The following is a 22,004-nucleotide window of genomic DNA, read 5'->3' as shown; positions in this document are numbered from 1 at the left end:
AATCCAAATGAAACAACTCCAAAACTATATAACTGCTTACAAAAAGAAAAAATATGGTAGTACATCAATTTCTCTTGGTGAATTAGAACAATGGTGCATAGACAATAATAATGTTCCCAACAGTGAGGATGAACCTTTCATAGTAAACTACAAAATAGTTTACTCTGATGGTTCAGATGTCGAAGAAGAAAATGATGATGTCCTAGACAATTCGATATTTCGAATTTTTGTATCAACAAAAAGACTCTTATGTCAAGTTTCAGGAAAAAATAAATTACATGTTGATGCTACGTACAAATTAAATTGGCAAGGGTTCCCTGTGTTACTAGTTGGGACCACTGATATGGATTGCCATTTTCATGTATTTGGAATGGCCATGTGTTCCAATGAAAAAACTGCAGATTTCAAGTTTATATTTGATAGCATTTCTTATGGTTTGGCAAAAATTAACCAGGGAGGGTATGAACCTGAAGTATTAATTTCAGATGGTACTGATTCAATTCGAAATGCATTTTCTGATGTTTTTGGCAAAAAGGATATGGTGATGTGTTGGGCGCATATGCGTCGGAATGTTAATAAAAAGGCTGAGGGAAAGGCATCCATTTTCAAGATTTAAAGAGGTTGCATTAGAAATGGTTGCAAAATGGTCAAATGAATATTCAACAAACATGAAAAGATACAGCCAAGAACCAACAATTACACTAAATTTGTGGACAAAAGGTTATCAGTGGGCCAAGACCAACAAATCAATTTGATCAAAGCAAATAGGTGAATCAACTGAATATTATTTACCTGCAAATGATGAAATAAAAACTACTCAGACAGAAATAGATTTCATTAAAGAAATGAAATGGAAAACTTTTGATCAATTTAAACAAAAAGCTTTTAAGGTCTGGACCTTAACTATGATCAAGAATGAAGAAAATTGGTCACATAATGTATGTAGTTGTCCAGATTTTTTTAAGAAATTCATGTGCAAACATATTGTTGGTTTTGCAATTCGAATGAAGTATTGTAAACCCCCACTGGCAGCAAAAGATGTTCCTATTGGTGAAAAAAGAAAACGTGGGAGACCAAAAAAAGCTACTAAAGCATTACTAAGAGACTGATCACATTTCGATATTGTTAAATATTTGGAGATCAAATATTTTTCAAAAGTGTATAAATAAAGCTTTTACTAACCAACATCTGTTTTTACTGACCAATTTTAATATTTATACTGACCAATTTTAATATTTATACTGACCAATTTTATTTTTATACTGTCCAATTTTAATTTTTATACTGACAAAACTAAAGTGAAATACTGACCATTTGTTTAAAATACTGACCCAAACTTATATATATACTGACCAAAAAATACTGAACATTTATTTCAAAAAATACTGACCCATTCATCAAAAATACTGACCAAAAAATTTGTACTCTCTCTCTCTCTCTCTCTCTCTCTCTCTCTCTCTCTCTCTCTCTCTCTCTCTCTCTCTCTCTCTCTCTCTCTCTCTCTCTCTCTCTCTCTCTCTCTCTCTCTCTCTCTCTCTCTCTCTCTCTCTCTCTCTCTCTCTCTCTCTCTCTCTCTCTCTCTCTCTCTCTCTCTCTCTCTATATATATATATATATATATATATATTAGGGCTGTCCAAAAAAAATTTTTTTTTCAGATTTGATTGCATAGTTGTTTATTTTGTGCCATTTGACATAGTAATTAACTGTGCAAAAAATCTTTCCAATCAGATAATGTTTAGGGGGTGCTCAATGACCATAAAGTTTTACGAAAAATGTGAAAAACATGGAAAAAGTAACAAAGTTCCACAAATTTCTAAAACCCGGTTAATTAGATTTTTCAGATTTGATCAGTTTTAATTATCTCTAAATATTAAATTCTGAATACAAATTACAATCCACATCCACTTTAGACTGGTTTATTAGCAGAGAAATTAATGAAATAGAATACTGCAATACGACTAAAGTTCTGCGGTTTTTGTTATATCAGAATTTTTCCAAAATAAAACACTAGGATTTTTGACTCTTTGTCATTGATTAAAATACGAATTATAAACAAAAAAACATATGAGCAATTAACATTTAATTATCGTAATGTTATAGTTCGTGCAATGTTAATGCTAGCGAGGACTATAACTCTTCAGAGTACACTTTCTGGCATCTGGCACTCGCTTTCTGTGATCCTCAACCACCTGAATTAACCTCTGCATTTCAGATTCATTCCTTGTAATCGATTCATTAAACATCGACATTAAAGCCACAGATCGTTCGGCAGCATCATTTACTACTTTCAATGAATATACTAAATTTTTTCCTTCTTGGTATTCTGGGGAATCATTCCAGGTAGCTGGATCGTTGTTGAACAGAAAATCAATATCAACCTTCATTGACCGCAACGCACTTGCTGAAACTGATGTCACCAGCATGTCCAGAGATTTCTTCTCTAGACTTTCAATGTTCTTTAATTTGATCAACCTTTCAGACCAGTTCTCACCGTGAAATTTCATGTTGGAAATCATTTTTCGCTTCTCTTCCGTTTGAAGTTTGTTTGAAAACAAAGCTAGTGGGACCAATTCTGGTGAAAGGTACCACAAATGGTTTTGAAAGTTCTTGACTGCTGCTTCGGAAATCGTTTTATTCACAACTGCAAACTGCTTAAGTTGCTGAAACAGAAACAAGTCATTAACTGGAGCATCGCTGGCATTTGTGCATGATATCCAAGATTTTACATAAACCAGACTAGCAAATAAGCAAAATTCACAGAGATTTTTTTCCTCTTTTGTGGTCAACTTGAACTCTTCACGAAATAAATAAATCTTAAAACAATGAATAACCTTGGCCATCCAGCGAGCCATGTGATAAGCATCAGGGATCTTGAAATGATAATTTTTCTCTTCTTGATCAGGCAGTTTTCCAAGTATTAACAGACAGAGATCCATGATTTCTTTGTAGTCATCCCTTGGCATTTTAACATGCAGGTTTTCTTTGAGGAATGCAATCACTTCATTTTGTAGTTCTTGCACCAGGGGTATTTTCATTCGAATGTCATCCAGAGGTTTAAAATTTCCTTGATTAACTTTGGGCCAATATTGCTGAAATCTCTGGAAAAGAGGTATGTTGGGACCAGATGATGGTCCAAATAGTGATCCAAACACTCCTGCTACTATGATCTCATGAACATGGTGTCTGCAAGCGAAATATAACAAATTTCTACCTATATGTTTCTCTAGAACTACACATGCACCATTTTTGGAGCCAGTGTTAGAGGCTGTAGTATCAAAACTCATTCCAATAACATCACCAATTATGTCCCAGAAATTAAGCAGATGAATAACTGCTTTTGCTTGGGCTTCTCCAGTTCCAGCTGATAGTTTTGCTATTCCAAGTATTTTGTCAACATTGTGACCTGTCACACCTACAGATAGCCGGTCAACATTTGCTTTAGGGGCTGCAGAATTTGTACGATCTATCATCAGTTTGCCATCCCAGTGGACGATTAATGGTGGTTTGTCCAAATCGCAGAATTCAGTTCGAACAGTGGCTTCAATATTTGATCGATGATAGGTTCGTTTTCTACGGACTGTAGAACAAGACAATGATCCATCATCGAGGTTCTGTCCACCAGCCCTTGCAATTGCTGCTGCTAGTATAGTAAATTTTGTGTCAGATAGATTAATTCTGTCTAATGTTGATGAAACATCAGGCGAGTCAAGAATTGTATCTAAGATACAATTCTTGACTCGCCTGATGTTTATTTAGAAATCATTTACAGACACAATTGTATCTAAGGCCAATTGTGTCTGTAAATGATTTCTCTCTCGATTTCTGAGAATCTGACAATCTGGATTTATTTTTTTTTATTAATTTAAATTCCTGGACTAAAGTTTTCAACTTTAAGACTACATTCGGATGAAATGCTGTCGGAATACGGGCTTTATTCCAAATAATAATCAGTTCATCAACAGTTGTTTTAAGACTTTCAGGCACTGACTTTTTGGTTGAATTAAGATGATAAAAAAATGTTTTTAAAACATCAGATGTTAAGGGAAGAACTTTATCTGGAAGATTTGGCTCTGGTTGTCCAATTAAAAAGATTTTGGTTTGAAGTCGTGTAGAGATAGCAACACGAGATGATGCTGCCATTTCAATGATAACTGAAATATTATGAGAAAATCAAAACTCAATACCATATTATACAAACTTATCATTCAGTTGTTGGTTTATGCAGCTGCAGCAATATATTATAATAATTATTACTAAAGAAATTAAATAAATATTTTCAAATTAGAAATTATTATTATCTGCACTTAATAACAAACAATACACTACCAGACTACCATGCTAGTTTTCTGTAATAGGTTACTAAGGTTAGGTACTATCAAAATATTAATACATTTGTTGTCAAACTGAAATTCCAAATAAAAATAATATTTATACTTGTAAACCTTTTTATTCTGTTTGAACAAATTCTAAATTGAGTTAAATAATAGTATTAAAATTATGAATACAAATTTTAACAAAATGATATAAACACAGTTGTTTTAAACACTAGCAGACATTTTTTAGTCTGGTGCCCTGATGACAGTTAATCTGCTGCACTTTAATTAATCTATATAGCAGGCAATCAGACAATATTTCAGTGGAAAAAATCTAACTAACCAGGTTCTAGAAATTTTTGGAACTTTGGAACTTTTTACACGTTTTTGACGTTTTTCGTAAAACTTTATGGTCATTGAGCACCCCCTAAACATTATCTGATTGGAAAGATTTTTTCCACAGTCAATTACTATGTCAAATGGCACAAAATAAACAACTATGCATTCAAATCAGAGAAAAAATTTTTTTTCCTGTGTTCACATGAACAGCCCTAATATATATATATATATATATATATATATATATATATATATATATATATATATATATATATATATATATATATATATATATATATATATATATATATATATTAGGGTGGTTCAAAAATAGGTCATGTCAAAATTTTAAAAAGAGCCCTAGCTTATGATCTGCCTTGACCCCAAAATAGTACTTAAAATTTTTTACAAAAATTTTATTGATCATCAGAAAGGTCCTCACAAAGGGCAAAAGGGTCAATTTTTGCCCCATTTTAAGAAAAACTTTACCCCGCTTGTGGGACCCTTAAACTTTAACCAATTAAAAAAAAAAATTATCCAATAACATGGTAATGAGTTATACAACTTAAGTTTAAGGGGCTCTTTTCAAAAATAATCATTCAAAGAATTTCATTTTTTCAGCAAAAAGCGGGTTTTTAGTGGGTATTTTCAAAATATCTTACATTTCAATTTTTTTTTATAATTTAATATTTGAAAACATAACTTTTTTGCTGAACAATTTTTGTTTTGAATAAAGAATAAAAAAGATTTTATATAAAATAAAAAATAAATACTTCATTTTCAAAATTAAAATATAATCTTATTATTTCATCTAACATACTTATATGTAAACATTTAATTTTAGACTAACATAAAATATTAACAATTTATATGATGCCACCCAAAAAGAAAATTGAAAAAGTTGATGATACTTTTTTAGTGGGAAAAATAAATTGTACTATTCCTAACAACAAATTTGCTACTACACAAGAAATTCTTCAATACTACAACTTTCTGAGAAAATCTAAACCTGAAGTTAAACTGAGTTTTATTGTAGGATGTCCAAACAAAAGCGGATCATTCTCACCAAATTGTCCTACCAGTCAGTTACATTGCTGCATAATATCTAAACTTGTAGTTCCATGGACACATGGTGGATTTGAAGTAATTACAACTCAGAAGCTAAGGTAATGATAGATCAAACTGTATAACCTTATCAAAACACTAAAATATATTTTTAAGTTTTTATAAGCATTTAATAATAATAATTTCATTTTATAGGATCAAGGTCACAAAAATGGTGCAAGACTGGATGAAGCTGAAAAGCCTAAGCAAAAGAAACAACGCTGCTGAAGTTAAAAAAAGAAAGAACTTTAAAGAAAATATGAAAAAGGTATTCTGGATCGGAGAAAACCCACTAAATATGATTGAAAAAATAAGAAAAGATAGGTTGAGAAACCAAAATGACAAAGAGGAAGACATAACTTTTCTTAAAGACAAATTAGAGGAAAGGAAAGGAAAGTTAGGGGGATTGGATAAGAGATTTCAATATTCATTAAAAAGAAAGTATAAATCTAAATGTAGTTATAATAAATTAAACAATGTATCAGATACTGATTCTGAAAATTCATTAAGTTCTTTTAATACCAATAAAAGCAATTCAAGTGATAGTGAATTTGAAATTAAGTCATATATTGATCCTACAAATTCTGTCAACCTACCAAAAGATATCTTGCATTGTACTGCTCACACAGCAGTTGGAGAGGGTTTAACTCCACATCAACATACAGCAATTCTTAGCAGTATTATTGTCAATTCTGGAGGATGCATGTCTGAGTTTGTATGCTCTAAATCTTCATCATACAGAGCAGCAGAGAATGCTGTGGTAATGGGTGCAAATGAAATCAGAGACCATATAAAAAGCATTTCTAAATCTTCAAATTCTCTGATAACAATTCATTTTGATGGAAAAATTGTGAAAGAACTTACTGAAGGAAAACAGTTTTCAAAAGATAGGTTAGCTGTTCTTGGTAGGATTAAAGGACAAACCGAGTTACTTGGAATTCCAGTCATCGACTCAGGTTCTGGACAACACCAAAAAGAAGCTATAGAAGAACTTATTTCTAACTTTGGATTAGAGGATAAAGTTCAGTGTCTTTGCTTTGATACCACTAGCGCCAACACAGGTAAAGCAAAAGAAGCTTGTAGCAGAATCATTGTGCACTTACAGCTAGTGAACGGAAACTTTCGGCTTCGGCCGAAGTTTCGGCCGAAGCCGAAACCGAAATTTCTGCGACAGCAATTTTTTACTTTTCCTGTTTCGGCCGAAATTTCGGTTCAAACCACAACCGAAATGAACCGAAACTTTTATAAGATTTTTTTTAAAGTCTAGATAACTTTTTTTAATTTAGAGTGGGATCATGACGATTTCCTAATTTTAATCGTTTGTTAGTAAATCAATTTTTAACTATAACAATTGTAGAAATTTTAATTGAAGTCACGTTACATAATTGATTCAAGTTATTATTCTCAAATCATTCTTTAAATAAGTTAACATTTAAGTTAAGTAACCAAAATCAATAATTTAATCAAAGTTTCTCAGTGCTAAATTTTACAATGGAAAATAATCGAAAGAAAAACTATTTGTGGAATCATTTTACCGTAACAGCCAGTGATTCCAAATACGCAACTTGCAATATCTGCAATTTGAAAATATCTCGTGGATCCCACAATCCAAAACTTCAATCACTTAGCGGACTTTCATCACATTTAAGAAGTCGGCATCCACAGCTTACTCTAAAAAATCTCCTAACTGAAAAAGCAATACTCACAACTACCGACAATCCTGAAAATATACCAACTTCAGATCAGCTTGAGCCTCTTACAATTAAAAAAAGAACAATACCTTTATTTGACATCAGATCAAAACGCCAGAGGACTGAAATGCTGCAATTTACAATGCCTGGCTGGGTTGACAATATCTCAAAAATTGATTCAAATTCCGAAGAAGGTCTTAAGTTTCATAGATCTATATTTGAAATGATTATCCTCGACTTACAGCCTTGGTCAATTGTGAATAATCCGGGATTTTTACGCCATCATGCACTTTTTAAACCACACTTTGACATTGGAAGTGAGAAATACTACCGAAGCATGCTCAATCCAGCCTATGAAAAGATTAAGCTTGCAACGAAAGTTATGCTTAACGAAAAAAATGCTGAAACTATCTCCATCTCTCTGGACGCTTGGTCATCCTTTCATCATAAGTACTTGGGCATGATGGCACACTTCATTTCAGACAAATGGGAGCGGATCAAATTCTGCCTGTCATGTTCCAAGTTTGATGAAAAACATACTGCTTCAAACATTTTTCAAAGACTTGAGAATGTTGTGAAAGAGTGGGAGCTAAAGGACAAGATCGCATTCTGCTTAAGAGACAATGATGCAAATATAAAAGCAGCTTTCAAAGAACCACAGTGTGTTTACAAGTCTGCTGGGTGTCTAAATCATTCACTTCAACTAGTGATTAAAAAAGAACTTTTTTCACTCCAGAGTGCTGTAAACTTGATAGAAAAATGTCGAAAGCTTTGCACTCATGCTTCTTTTTCAAATTCCTTCTTTGCTGAGCTTTACAAACAACAAGAGGTTCAAATGAACAATTTTGACAGGCTCGGACTCAAAAATGATGTCCCAACACGCTGGAATTCAACATATTACATGCTTGAAAGAATTCTGTACTTGAAATCAGCAGTTGCTACCATGCTGCTAATCCGTCCTTCCAGCGGCATTGAGTTCACTGTACAGGATTGCAACCTGTGTGAAAAGCTGGTACACATTTTAGCGATTTTCGAAGAAGCCACCAAATTGCTCTCTGGAAAGGATGCTTGCATCAGTGCATGTATTCCAATTGTGACAACTATCCTGAAATCATTCGAAGTTCCCTCTGATGACGAAGAAGTGATTGGCATGAAAAATGCTTTAAAGAAAGCAATGGAGGCACGTTTTTTTGATTTAGAAACCATTGATCATTTTGCAATAGCAACACTTCTTGATCCCAGATACAAGCACCACTTCTTTAGATCCCAAGAAGCCTTTCAAGCTGCAAAAAAACAAGTTCTTTTGGAATTAGACAGTTCCATTTTGAGCCAAAATGAAACTACTCCTGTGATGAAAACTAAGTCTATTGAGAACACTGGGTTTTCTTCAATGATGCAAAATATAATTGCACAGTCACAAAATACAAGGTCCAAAAATCCAACTTCCAAATTAGCAAAGGAAGTTTTAAACGAGTACTTAGAAAGCCCAACATCTTCATGCTGTTTAGAGTTTTGGAAAGAGTATGAAGAAAAAACAACATTAAAAGCAAAGTTTGGTTTGGCAAAAATGGCAAAGAGATTCCTTACACCTCCACCAACATCTACCGAAGTTGAAAGGTTGTTTTCAACTGCTGGAGACATTCTTTCAAATGAAAGAAACAGACTTTTGCCAGAAAACATGGAAAAAATTTTATTCTGTAGAGAAAATATTTCAATTGTTAACTTTAATTATTAAAATGTCTTGACATATTCTACTTTTTTTTTTTGACATATTATAGTTTTTATCAAATTATGTTACATGGTGATTGCTTAGATATACGTAAAATAGTTTTTTTTGCTTTAATTCGGTGATCATAAAAGGTTCAGGGATTTTTAACATTTTTTTTCAAATTTCGGCTGTTTCGGTTTCGGCTTCGGCCGAAATTTCAATTTCGGCTTCGGCTACGGCTTTACTGAACCGAAATTTCGGTACTTTCGGTTTCGGCTCAAATTTCGGTTTCGGTCGATCACTACTTACAGCGCCCTATGTTATTAACTGCATGTCAACACCATATTTTTGAGCGCCATGTTACCCATTTTTGGGAGCTTTATCCAAGTAGTCATACTTCAGGACCAGAAGATAAATTATTTAAACTTCTTAAGAACCATTGGAATGATCTAGATACTGAAAATCAAGATTTAAAAAGATTATCAACTCCTGTTGATTCCTGGATTAATGAACAAAGGCTGAGTGCTATTCAATTTTTCAGATATATAATTAGCACTAAAGTTTTTAAGAAGGTGAGTAATAATAGCTTTATACAGTGGTTTTCATAAATTTAGACGCATTCATATTTGAGAATTTAAATTTTTAGTTTTTTAACAATAAAACAATAACGAAAAAAGATTTCGGTTTAGTTTTTATTCTATTTATTAGATATATACATACAGAATACAAAATTTAAAAAAATTTACAAAAAAAAATACAAACACTAAGTAATACTTAGGTACAACTACATGGTATTAAAAAATAAGACAAAAAAAATTTTTCATAAATTTAGACGCACGATACATTAGGAGGCGTAATTTATGAACCAATCACTATTTTGTGTATCCGCCTTTTGCTTTAATACAACTAAGAACTCTTCTAGGCATAGACTCAACAAGATTTTTGCACATCGCTTCTGGGACCCTATACCAGGTCTCCTTAAGGATGTCCTTCAGCTTGCCAATGTGGAAATTTGAACCTTTGCCAATTCACGGTCAATCCAAGCCCAAATGTTTTCAATTGGGTTCAAATCAGGTGAGTATGGAGGCCACGGTGTTGTCTTGATATTATTATCGTTGAACCACTTCTTTGTATAGTATGCAGTATGTGCAGTAGCGCCATCTTGTTGAAGTTTCCATGGTTTATCATTGAGCATAAACAGGTCAATTGGTGGAGTTTGTTTTCCAGTACTTCTACGTATATTATGGAGTTGATTCTTCCGGTGTATGTTTGGCACATACCAACACCTTTGTAATTGAAGCATGACCAGATTCCTATTATATGGATGTTTATTGTATGTTTATGTTTATTATATGGACGCAATAGCGGTTTCTTTAAAGCAGAGTAGACTCCAATCTTGTATTTGATAAGTATTCGACGGACTGTGCTTTTAGAAATAGATGTATTTCGTGTTGTATTGAATTCTATGTTCAATTCTTTGTAACTAATTCTTGGATTAGCTCTGACAGCTCTAAAAAGGGCACTATCATCCTTTCTGGTGGTTGACAAGGGTCTACCTGGCCTCGTTTTCTCGCTAGCACCACCAGTGTGAAGAAAGGTTTGCTTCGTTGTCCGAACGCATTTCTCAGAGACTCCAATTAACCTGGCGATTTCTCTATTTTTTTTGGTTCCTTCTTTGATGTGAGCAATAATTTGCCATCTTTCAGCTTGAGTGATACGTCTTTTGCCCATTTTTCGCGCCTTTTTAGTGCAAAACTAACTTAACTTTTGTTTATTTATTAAATAATGATTAACTAATTCCAGGTAAGTTATATTTATATAAGGTTTTTTTGACAAAATCAATTAATTTAGGCCTATTAATTAGAAATATGGGAAAAAAAACTACTAATTAACTATCAACTAACAAGGTATAAGACTTTTTTGATTGTGCGTCTAAATTTATGAATAAAATAAAATCAAGCTTATCAATTAACTTTTTTGTGTTAATTTGTATAAAATGAGTAATAAACATCCTGTAAAAAAAATTAAGGTACTTTATAATAGTTTCACTTCCTCTACTAATTTATATATCAAACATAGCGGTAGCACTTTTATTTTATTTTTATTTTAAGCATTTTCTTACATATATGTAAAAAAAATTGAGTGCATTTAAATTTATGAAAACCACTGTAAACTAATTTAAAATCTAATTATTTCTTCTTATTTCCAAAAAATAGTATAGTAAAGTGGTACTTCACATATAATTTTCCAGTTTTACAAATTTGTAGTAAGTAATTTAAGTTATAAGTTAGGAAAAAAAATTTGTTTAGGATGGAAAGTTTCGTAAAGATTATCAAGAATTGGCTGAACTTACATTGATGGTACTGTCACACACTGACAGGTTTAAACTTCACAATCCTGGAGCTGTTCATCATGCCAGATTCATGGGTAAAAGTTTATTTTACCTAAAACTGCTTCTACTTATCGAAAAAATCCCTGAAATCAATGAAGAGAGCAAGGATGAAATCACTGAAATGACAAAGTTTCTTTCCATTTTTTACACTGAATGGTTTCTTAGAGCGGAGCTAAATTCAGCTGCTCCAAGGCAGGTACACGGTCTGAATAATTGTTTTAAAATAAAGATATAATTTTGAACAAATACAAAAAGTAGGTATATTATTTATTTTTAAATTAAACATTGAAAAATCTAACCCTTAACTATTAGGATATGAAAGCATACTGGCAGATGAAAAGGTTTGAGGAATTGAATAAAGCTGGAGATCAAGCTGTTTCTGAATCCATTATGCGACATACTTGGTACCTTGACCCATATTTAGTCATTATAGCAATTGCAGATCAGAAATGTAAAGAACGTAGCAACATGGCTAAGAGACTATTTGGTCTAAAACGACCCTCTATAGAGGAGTATTCCTTAGAAAGACAGGTGTTGGATAAAGACGTTCTGAAGAACTTAAACTTTTCACAGGATGAGCCTCCCAGTTTAGTTCCACTAGTTACAGAGAAGTCCTGGCTTATATTTGACATGCTTGGTCATGGAAAAGCTGAGGTTCAATGGATGAAGCTTCCTGCAGAGTATTGGATTTTAAATGATTTCTATCAAGAATTTGAAACAGCCATCATGAATCTTGATGTTGTGAATGATTGTTCAGAAAGAACAGTCAAATTAGTTCAACAACTTGTTAATAAAGCACATTCAGAAGAGAAAAGGCAAGATACGTTTCTTTTTTCTCATGTGTACAAGCGAAATTGAAATGGTGGAAAAAAGTTGGATCATGCCAAAGCTGCACTCAATAGTATTATTTAATATCTACTTTTTGATCCATTTTATTTTTGAAACACTTGTAAATGTTTGGTTTTTGTTTTGTATTGGTAAAGTTTTTTTTTTATTGTATTCAAATAAATACTTATTTTTTTAAAAAAAATATTTTATGTTTTAATGATTTTCAATGTTTTATCATTCTTCTGAAAGTTACTTAAAAAAATATTTATGAAAAGAGCCCCTTAAAGTTAAGTTGTATAACTCATTACCATGTTATTGGATAATTTTTTTAAAAAATTGGTTAAAATGTAAGGGTCCCACAAGCGGGGTAAAGTTTTTCTTAAAACGGGGCAAAAATTGACCCTTTTGCCCTTTGTGGGGACCTTTCTGATGATCAATAAAATTTTTGTAAAAAATTTTAAGTACTATTTTGGGGTCAAGGCAGATCATAAGCTAGGGCTCTTTTCAAATTTTTGACATGACCTATTTTTGAACAACCCTAATATATATATATATATATATATATATATATATATATATATATATATATATATATATATATATATATATATATATATATATATATATATATATATATATATATATATATATATATATATTAGGGTGTCCCATTTTCAGGGTCATATTTTATTTTGACTGCTCCTAGCATTTTTCTGCTGCATATATGTGAGAAAATGAAATCTGTAAAGTTTTAGAGCTTTAACTTTATTTTTGTGACTACACAAGCCACATTAAGTTTCAAAAATCATGATTTTTGGGTGAAAAAAGCCTATTTTTACAGTGCTTGTGTAGTCACAGTTTGAAAGGTACAGGCTAATCTTATGTTGAACCATGTTCTGAAAACCCTAATTAGTTAGAAAGAAATTAAGAGCAGTTTGAATAAAACAGTGCAAGTGCCTGTACCTTTCAAACTGTGACTACACAAGCACTGTAAAAATAGGCTTTTTTCACCCAAAAATCATGATTTTTGAAACTTAATGTGGCTTGTGTAGTCACAAAAATAAAGCTGGAGCTCTAAAACTTTACAGATCTCATTTTCTCACATATATGCAGCAGAAAAATACTAGGAGCAGTCAAAATAAAATATGACCCTGAAAACGGGATACCCTAATATATATAAATAAAAATTAAATTAAGATATAAACTGCATTTTTAGCATAATGTTGTCTTTGCTTTTAGTAAGTAAATAAAAGCAGTAAGTTTCAATAATGAAACTACCTATTATTCATTTTTAACAATCATCACCAAGGTGAAGGTGTCTATTATAAAAAATGAATTTCAACACAAAACATCACAACAATAACACATAACAATAGAATATTTACACCCTTGATCCTAAAATCCAGCGAAAATAACAAACCAAATTAAAAAATGAAAGGCAAAATTAGAAAACCAATTTAAAGTTAACTATATTTATCTTTTTACTAAACATAAAAATACATAAAAGTATATTTGCTTTTATGTTCAATATTAGTTATTCAATTACTTCAAATTTAGGACATTAAAACACCCTAGATTTAAAGATCAAGGTTGCATACTCTCTCATACACATCATGCTAAACATTAACAGACATTATTATGTGTTTCTAGAATAATTAAATAAGTCTAAATAATTAAAAAGTTTATACAACACAACCTAGCTATGAAGCAGTAACACCGCCTGGCACTAAATGCAGCCAAGTCACACCTCTGCTATAAGTACACTGCTTGGATGGCAAGGTTATCAATCTTGCTCAACATAATGCCAAGTCACACCACTTTGAAAACATGGAAACAACATAATTTAAACATATATACAACTATAAACAAATATGGTTTTATATAACACATATACACACATTTTATAACAATATTAAATGACAGATATATTTATCAAAAACTATAAAAAAAAAAAATAAAATAAAATAAAATAATAGTTATACATACAAAATGTGCTTACAACCTACAAACAGTATATCTTCAAAATGAAAATTTAAAGACAATAAATAAGAACAGTAGAAAATATAACATTATTTGTATAACACTTTTCACCTACCATACCTTAAATGAGATGTTTATTAATTTTGAAAAACAAACTATTAAATGCTCTCGTTCCTGAACATGCAACATATTGTTGACCATGAGAGAAACATAGTTTTTGAGATATACCCCAACTTTATCAAATGTTTGACCTTGACTTTTATTAACTGTCATTTAATAAGCCAATCTGACAGGAAACTCACGACGTTTCAGAACAAAAGGTAAATTAGAATTTGATGGAGCTAACAGAATTTGAGGAACAAAAACCAGTTTACTACCAGAAACATCTGTCAAAACCTCTGCATCAATATAATCATTTTGAAGAGCACAAACATTTATTCGAGTACCATTGCATAAACCAGCTTTGAGATCTAAATTTCTAAGTAGCATAATTACACAACCAATTTTCAATTTTAAACAATGAGGTGGCATACCTAAAGGAGTTAAGCTATTCAAAAACACAACAGGAAAGTCATTTCTTTCATTAAGGTCATCAGTATCAATTTGATCAGGACTGAAATAAATTTTGACCTCACCCGGCAGACATTCAAGCACTTCTTCATTGATTGATAATGAACCAACATTAGTTTGTGTTAAAATCATGCGTTTAGAATAATCATTTTGATCAGCATCTCCTAAAATCTTTTCAACAATCGAATCATTTTCTCTAATAATGCACTGATTTGGTATTTTAATGCATCCTTTAAAAGGATCCTCCTCTTTGACAGGTATTGTTCCATTCTCAAGTTTTAGTAGCCATTGGGAAAACTCACCTTCCCCATCTTGTACTCTCATATTTTCAGTTAATGCAAACTTCTGCACCAATTAACAATGCAAAGAACATTTTATACACAATTCTACAATCTCAGCTGGTTGTCCTCTTTTCACAACAGGCAGAATTTGCCTAATGTCACCACCAAAAAGAATGATTTTTCCTCAGAACAGAAAGTTGTTGTTGCAAATATCTTTTAACAACCTATCAATTGCATTTAATTTTTTACATGTTCATGTAAGACATTATACTGCTCGCTTCTCAGTTTGTTTTGGTTATTTCTGATGAAAGCAAGGCGCTGGCCTTCAATTTTAACATACGCCATCAACAGCATATTGCTGAAACAGTTTTTTGCCATAAAAGAGTGAAGAAAAAAGTTGTCTAACTGAAAGTTTATAATTGTAATACTGAGATAATGTAACATGATTTCTAACCAATGTAGCACGCTCAGGGTTGTGAACCAATTGATCATGCTAACCAGCATCACCCCTCTGAAAAAATAGAGGATAAACCATAGGATCTAAGTTAGCAGACATACCTGATATAGTTTTAAGAGGATGAACTCTTGGGTAAAAAATGTTATCAAAATACATTATTATGTATTTTTAGAATAACCTTTAATAAAAAAAGGCTTGAAAACAGCAAGACCCAAAGCAGTAGCAGTTTGACACTAAACACTATCTTGTAACCCTCTGTTAAAAGTACATCACTTGGCTGGCAAAGTTGACAAATCTTGCTCAACACGTTTACCAAGTCACAGCACTTTGAAAACTCGGAAACAACATAATATAAACACATGTACCAACTTTAAACACAATAAATGTGTTTAAATAAGTATATAAGGTTAAATATATACCTTATATACATATTTCAACACAATTTTAAAACAATTATAAACACATATTAACACATACACAAACAATAAAAAACACTTTACATTATTATAAAAACACATTGATAAAACAACTATAAGGCACTTATTTCAACATACACATACATATCAAAAAAGCATATATATGCAAACAATAAATGTGTGCAAACAAAAATTTTAAAAATGACGCAAGAAAATTTAAAAAGATTCAAAGTAAACAAAATATATATTTACAAACAATACTCTTTACCTTCTTTTTTTTTTTCATAAGAACTGCAATCCTCATAACAAAATTTAACCTTTACATACAATAACATGTGACATGCCATGTCAGTGTTGGCACAAAATTTTAATTTATTTTTCTAAACTTTCTAAAAAAGAACAAAAATAGTTAATAGCATCACAGAAATTTCAAAGTAGTAATAACCATTTTATGGAAATAGCATTAGTATAACTTTAAATAACATCCATACCCCTATTTTCCTTCTAAAAAAAAAAAATAATAAAAATAAAACTGCAAAAAGAAAAACTAAAACAAACAAAATATAAACAATTTAAAAAATTAAAATCCTTTCTACTTTAAATCCTTTCTACTTTTTCTAATAAAAATTTAAATCCTTTCTACTTTTTCTAATAAAAATTTAAATCCTTTCTACTTTATCTAATAAAAGTGTATATATAACTATTTTCTTTACTTACTTCAATTATAATATGATCTTAACGATGATTATTTATCTTAATATGATTTTTTATGTAATATATTTAAACTAAATTAAATTCCAAAAGGAAAAAAGTTTCAGCTCACTTAAAAGATCTTTCTCCAGTGACAGCGTGCATATGAAAAACATGGTCTTTCAAAGCCTAGTAACTTATTCAAAGCCTAGTAACTAATGACAAAACGACGTTAAGCATTTCTGTAGGAATTATATTATAAATAATATATATAATAATAATAATAATAATAATAATAATAATAATAATAATAATAGTAATATTGACAATGATAAGAATAACAATTAGAGTAATAATAGTAACAATGATAACAATGGGAATAATAGTAGTAATTATAGTAATAATAATAATGAAAATGATAATTTTAAGAATATAATATAATGGTGATAACAACAATAAGAAAAACGATAATAAAAAATCTAATGGGCTTATTTGCTGTTAATATCAGATCAATACAAAGTGTTAAAAAAATTTACAAACCATCCCTAAATGGCTAAAAAATGGGACTTTTCAGTCCAGTGGACTATATATTTTTAGATGTAACTTATTTCTTAAATGTAACAAGCTGCTTACATTTTGCCCATTTGTTGCAGACAACTTCAGCTAATCAGAAAACTAACATGTAAGGACTTGTTGATGAATAGAAAAATACTACAGTTAATTTCATTTTGCCTTTTCTTAGCATTTTCAGAAATATTGCACAGTTGAGGAGGCTATAGTTTTTTTCTAACATGATGCAAGCTAATGAAAATCACTTTTTTAAAGACAGAAATATCCAGAAAATAGTTCGAGAAAAAATGAGCCATTTGTTGAAAGTTAGAAAAAAGTTATAAGCCCTTAAAGTTTTCTATTTTTACCATTCCAAAAACCGAGGGGGGCTACCTGAGTGTGTTTATAAGGCTATAATTACTAAACCGTTGCACTTGAAAACTCTGAAATTGCACATATAACCTATTTACATAATGTAGCTAATGATATGTAAAAATCAGGAAAATCAGAGATGGTGCCCTACAAACTTTTCTTGAAATTGGTTGAAGTGAAATGATCTGACCCTTCAGATAAACTCAGATAAACTTTTTTAAATTTTGTAATAATAAAAACTAATTTATGCTCAATTTTTTAGAATTTCTCTTTTTAAAAAATCTATACAAACAATAACATCTAAGTTAAATCTAGGAAAAACCTCAGTAAGCATGAAGTGATAAGCCAACACCCTTAAATGACTCAGATTATCTCCTAAGTTGAAATACCTAATAAGAGATATGGATCTTTCAAAAAACTAGACAAAAGTTTTAGGTTTAAGATTTCAACAGTGGACTCTCTTAGCAAATTATGTTCATACAAGCCATTTTCAATAAAATGACCTTCATAAAAATCTAATTTCCTTCTTTGACCAAGAAGATGATATTGCTAATTGTAGCAGCATATGTGGTTAACTGGAGGTAGTTTGTTAGTGCCTCAAGAACGTGCTAAATAATGGTTACCATCAGTTGCAGTAGCTTAACCAGTTGCACTGATAGTCATGAAACTTGAAAGAGCTCTTAAATGCGTTATCAATTATCCATTTGTTCACATCTGAAAGTGTTTGCTATATTAATTGGTCTTCAAGGTAGATTTACTAAATATTATTTTTTCCTATATGAATGGGAAAGTTGTGCAAAAGAAATGTACTGTATCAAAAGACACTGTTCACTACACTGCCAAATTCACTTTCTACACTCTTATCTGAATTTCTTTCCACTAAATTAAGAAGCGGTGAGATGTTAAAAACTAATTGGAAAAAAAAGTGTATTTTGTGAATGTGTTTTTTTTCTCTTAATAACTTAATGTAAAACAGTGCTGCAGCTCAGATGAGGGTATAGAATCTTAGGCATCATCCCATCCTATCTTTCTGAAACAAAACTAGTTCTTTATCTCCATTACAAATAACTACTTAGTTATCAAAAAACTTTAAACAAACATTTTTATTAACTTAGATAAATTGGTTGTTGGTTAGTAAAATAGGTTCCACAAACGGAAAAAATGTTATCTTAATCAACTGAATACAACTTTAATGTAATAGCAACAGCGACATATAGTCCAATACACATTAATACACTACAAACTTTCAAATTTTTAAAAATAAACTTGTTAGAAGTAAACAAGCAAAATGATAATCTACATGCAAAGAGTAAATATTAAAATCAAGTAAAGTCTGTCTTGAAGCATTGTTACTATCACAAGAACATACATGCTTGCTTTATTTTCTGTAATAGTAAAACATTTATGACTTTAGGAAACCTATAAATGTTACCCAAATAAACTAAAATATTTCGGGTAGTATTAGAGTAAATAGACTCTAAGAAAAAAAACAAAAAACAATGATCTTTCATCCAATATCTTCAAATCATTTTCACTATATCTTGGGGAAAAGAATTGTCCATTTCTTTTAGCTTTTCTCCTTTTCATTTTTGTAGTTTTAACTAATGAAACCAAAGTAAAACCAAAAATCTTACACTTACCCATAAACCATAAATTTTCAATAGGTCTGACTATAGGGCACATTTTTAAAGGAATACCAATTTAACATGCTTGGATTGTCTGGTAAAGGTACTGAATTTATGTTATTGAAAGGTGAAACACATTTTTAAAAATGCAATAAATCTACTTGGTATATACTCTACCAAGCATTTTGATTTTGTATTTGCTCTTGGGAATGGGAGTAAATTACTCTAAAAGGACACAAATGATGAGCCAATTACTTAAGAAACAAACACAAAAAGTACTTAGGAACCAAACAACAAAGCATCTTACCAGTTATGTTTGGCTATGAAGAAGCATGTAAAACCTTTAAACTATTTTTTAAAAGCTAATTCAATTAGATATCAACTTGAGTAAAAAATTTGTTTGTGCAACTGTTCATTTACAGTTTAGATCTTAAATTTATAACTACATCAAATATTGAGAAATAAAAGCAAAAAAAAGAAAGAGGCATTAAATATGATAAGCTGAAGAATTGTTTTACATGTACAAGTAATTTGAAAATTTGATGGTAAAGAAAACCTTTAGCAATTTTTTTTTGGTTATGATTGAGAATTACTTTTTTAGGTTAGAACTATTTTGTTCTCCAACTTTAAACATTGCGAGAAAATCAGTTGATAATTTTAGCAAGTAGTAATTACTACTAATATAATAACTAATTCTTTAAATAATTTGTTTTTAAAAACAATTCAATTAAATCATTTAGAAAAAAATAAAATAAAATAAAGTGTGTTTTATAAAGTGTAAAATAAAGTATGTTTTAAAAGTAATCATTGTTTATAGTATATTCACTAATTAAAATCTAAACTTTATTTGGCACGATTTTTTACTTATTAGAATAAATATAAATTTTTCCATTTTTTGATGTTAGAAATCTTCATGTTGTAGTGGACTTCATTCTCTTTATTTTTGGTAAATGCATTTTGATTTAATCAAAAATTCTTTTATTTTTGGCATATTGCTAAACTCATTAGTACTAAAACTCATTAGCAAAAACATGGCTTCAGGAAAAGCAAAGTTTCACTTTTGCTTTAGCTGCAAAAGCTAAAGGATGCCTAAAGATTCTCTTTCATTCATAAATAAAATGTAATATCGCTAATTAATAAAATGGAAAAAGAGGAGTTAGCCACATATTTAAAGATACTCCACTTAAAATGGCAGAGAAAAGCGAGCTTTACTCATTTTATTGCTATTTCTGGGAAATGCTGTAAATTTTACTACAATTCCTATAGTAAGCAAGTGTACTAAGTTAGAATAAAAGAATTGCATAAAAATAAATTTTTAGTATGCACTAGAATTAAAATTCAAGAAAATAACAAAGAAAATGTACAGATAAAAAAATACTCATGCATTTGCACTACTCAAGAAGTAGAATAAATATGCAATATTGAAGGAAGAATTAGCTGTGGATAAGCACAACATTAACTGAATTATATATTTTGAAGTAATAATCAGCTCAACTTAATTTCTTTAAAGAAGTAACTAATTTGAAATGGAAGAAAATAAATGTACAGAGTATTGTAATAATGTTGCAAAGAGAATAGGATTAACAAGCTTTTTATTACAACAACTTGAACTATTTTCAATTAAGTATAGACTGAAAAACAAAATCAAAAGCAACAAATGTAATTTCAAAACTGACTCACTGGAAAAAAATTTGTGTAAGTTATAATTTCTTTTGAGTTCCAAAGTTTTTGTAAGCCATGAGAAAATTAGCACATTCAGCACTTGATTAAAAACATTACTTATTTGATGAACTACCTGAAAAATAAGAAATTAAAATTTTGATACAAAAATAATTCAAACCCTAATTTATAATAAAAGCAAATTTTTTATGAGTAACTACTTGCATACCAAACCATAGTGAAACAGACTTTTTGTAATGAACTATGAGAGAAAAAAAATAGTCAACAAAAATCACCTGAAAACAGGAATCAGATGATGAACTAGCTGTCACCAAAAATAACAATAAAAATACACAAAATGTAACAAAAAAATAAAAACAATAACAAAAATAAAAGGAGTAATGAGGATAACAAAATTTATAAAACAAATGATAATAATAAAACAATAAAAAACAAATATAAAATGAGTAATAAAAAAAAAATTGAAAAAAAAAAAAAAAAAAGATAATAAGGATAGTAACACTAATAATAAGAATAATAATGATAATAAAGAAAAAAAAAAAAAAAAAAGATAATAAGGATAGTAACACTAATAATAAGAATAATAATGATAATAAAAAAATAGAAAATAACAAAATGAATAATAACAAAAATAATGATAAAAATATAAATAGTAATAGTAATAATGAAAATAAGGAAATCAAAAATAACAGGAATCAAGATAACGAAAATAATGATAATATATAAAACAACAACCATAACAATAATAATCATAATAACCATAAAAAGAAAAATAACAATTAAAATATACAAATACTCTTTTGGGCCCAATGATAACATAAAACGCTAAATGCAATTATTTTTAAAAAGGACAAAAACTTTATAAGAGAATGTTTACTTTTATTTCTTTTTTTTTAAAAAGTAATTCACTGACTTATTTCTGTTTCAAACAAAAACACATGAATTGCTTTATAAGATGAAAAAAGTGCACATAAATATTATTTGATAAAAATTATAAGCAAATTTGT

General features: G+C 30.0%; 3 protein-coding genes and 1 pseudogene across 8 annotated transcripts in view; 2 read left to right on the top strand and 2 right to left on the bottom strand.

The window, feature by feature from the left end:
* LOC145194983 (uncharacterized) overlaps positions 1–616 on the top strand; it is a 1,434-nt gene extending 818 nt beyond the window's left edge. Inside the window, exon 2 of the mRNA XM_090067939.1 lies at positions 1–616. This exon is cut by the window's left edge and continues 307 nt beyond it. Coding sequence (XP_089924065.1) covers positions 1–616 — 616 coding nt within the window.
* The window catches only part of LOC149881131 (uncharacterized), a 132,342-nt gene extending 123,788 nt beyond the window's left edge, over positions 1–8,554 (bottom strand). The window contains exon 1 of the mRNA XM_090068286.1: positions 6,862–8,554. The gene's annotated coding sequence lies outside the window, so the exon portion shown is untranslated. The remainder of the gene's footprint in view (positions 1–6,861) is intronic.
* LOC149881129 (uncharacterized) overlaps positions 1–21,473 on the bottom strand; it is a 23,059-nt gene extending 1,586 nt beyond the window's left edge. Inside the window, exons 1-3 of one of the 5 annotated variants that reach the window (XM_090068287.1) lie at positions 21,206–21,467; positions 20,998–21,112; positions 14,483–16,585 (exon numbers count right to left, since the gene is read on the bottom strand). In XM_090068287.1, the coding sequence (XP_089924413.1) occupies positions 14,631–15,251 (621 nt within the window). In that variant the 5' untranslated portion in view covers positions 15,252–16,585; positions 20,998–21,112; positions 21,206–21,467 and the 3' untranslated portion in view covers positions 14,483–14,630. Of the gene's footprint in view, positions 1–13,501 lie in introns of those variants that run through there. The other 4 variants (XR_016445459.1, XM_090068289.1, XM_090068290.1 and 1 more) reach the window with 4 other exon arrangements.
* On the top strand, positions 5,525–12,461 carry LOC149881130 (uncharacterized; annotated as a pseudogene). The gene is made up of 5 exons (XR_016445460.1): positions 5,525–5,820; positions 5,915–6,866; positions 9,469–9,729; positions 11,467–11,745; positions 11,862–12,461. The product of XR_016445460.1 is annotated as an uncharacterized LOC149881130 (transcript).
* Positions 21,474–22,004: the final 531 nt, after the last annotated feature.

This window comes from Hydra viridissima, unplaced genomic scaffold (assembly GCF_058129835.1).
Source record: "Hydra viridissima isolate aposymbiotic clone 2 unplaced genomic scaffold, HvirCarnegie_v1 scaffold_12, whole genome shotgun sequence".
In the NCBI taxonomy this organism is placed as follows: Eukaryota; Metazoa; Cnidaria; class Hydrozoa; order Anthoathecata; family Hydridae; genus Hydra; species Hydra viridissima.
The sequence above is the reverse complement of the archived record's forward strand: the minus strand, read 5'-3'. Positions and strand labels throughout refer to the sequence as shown.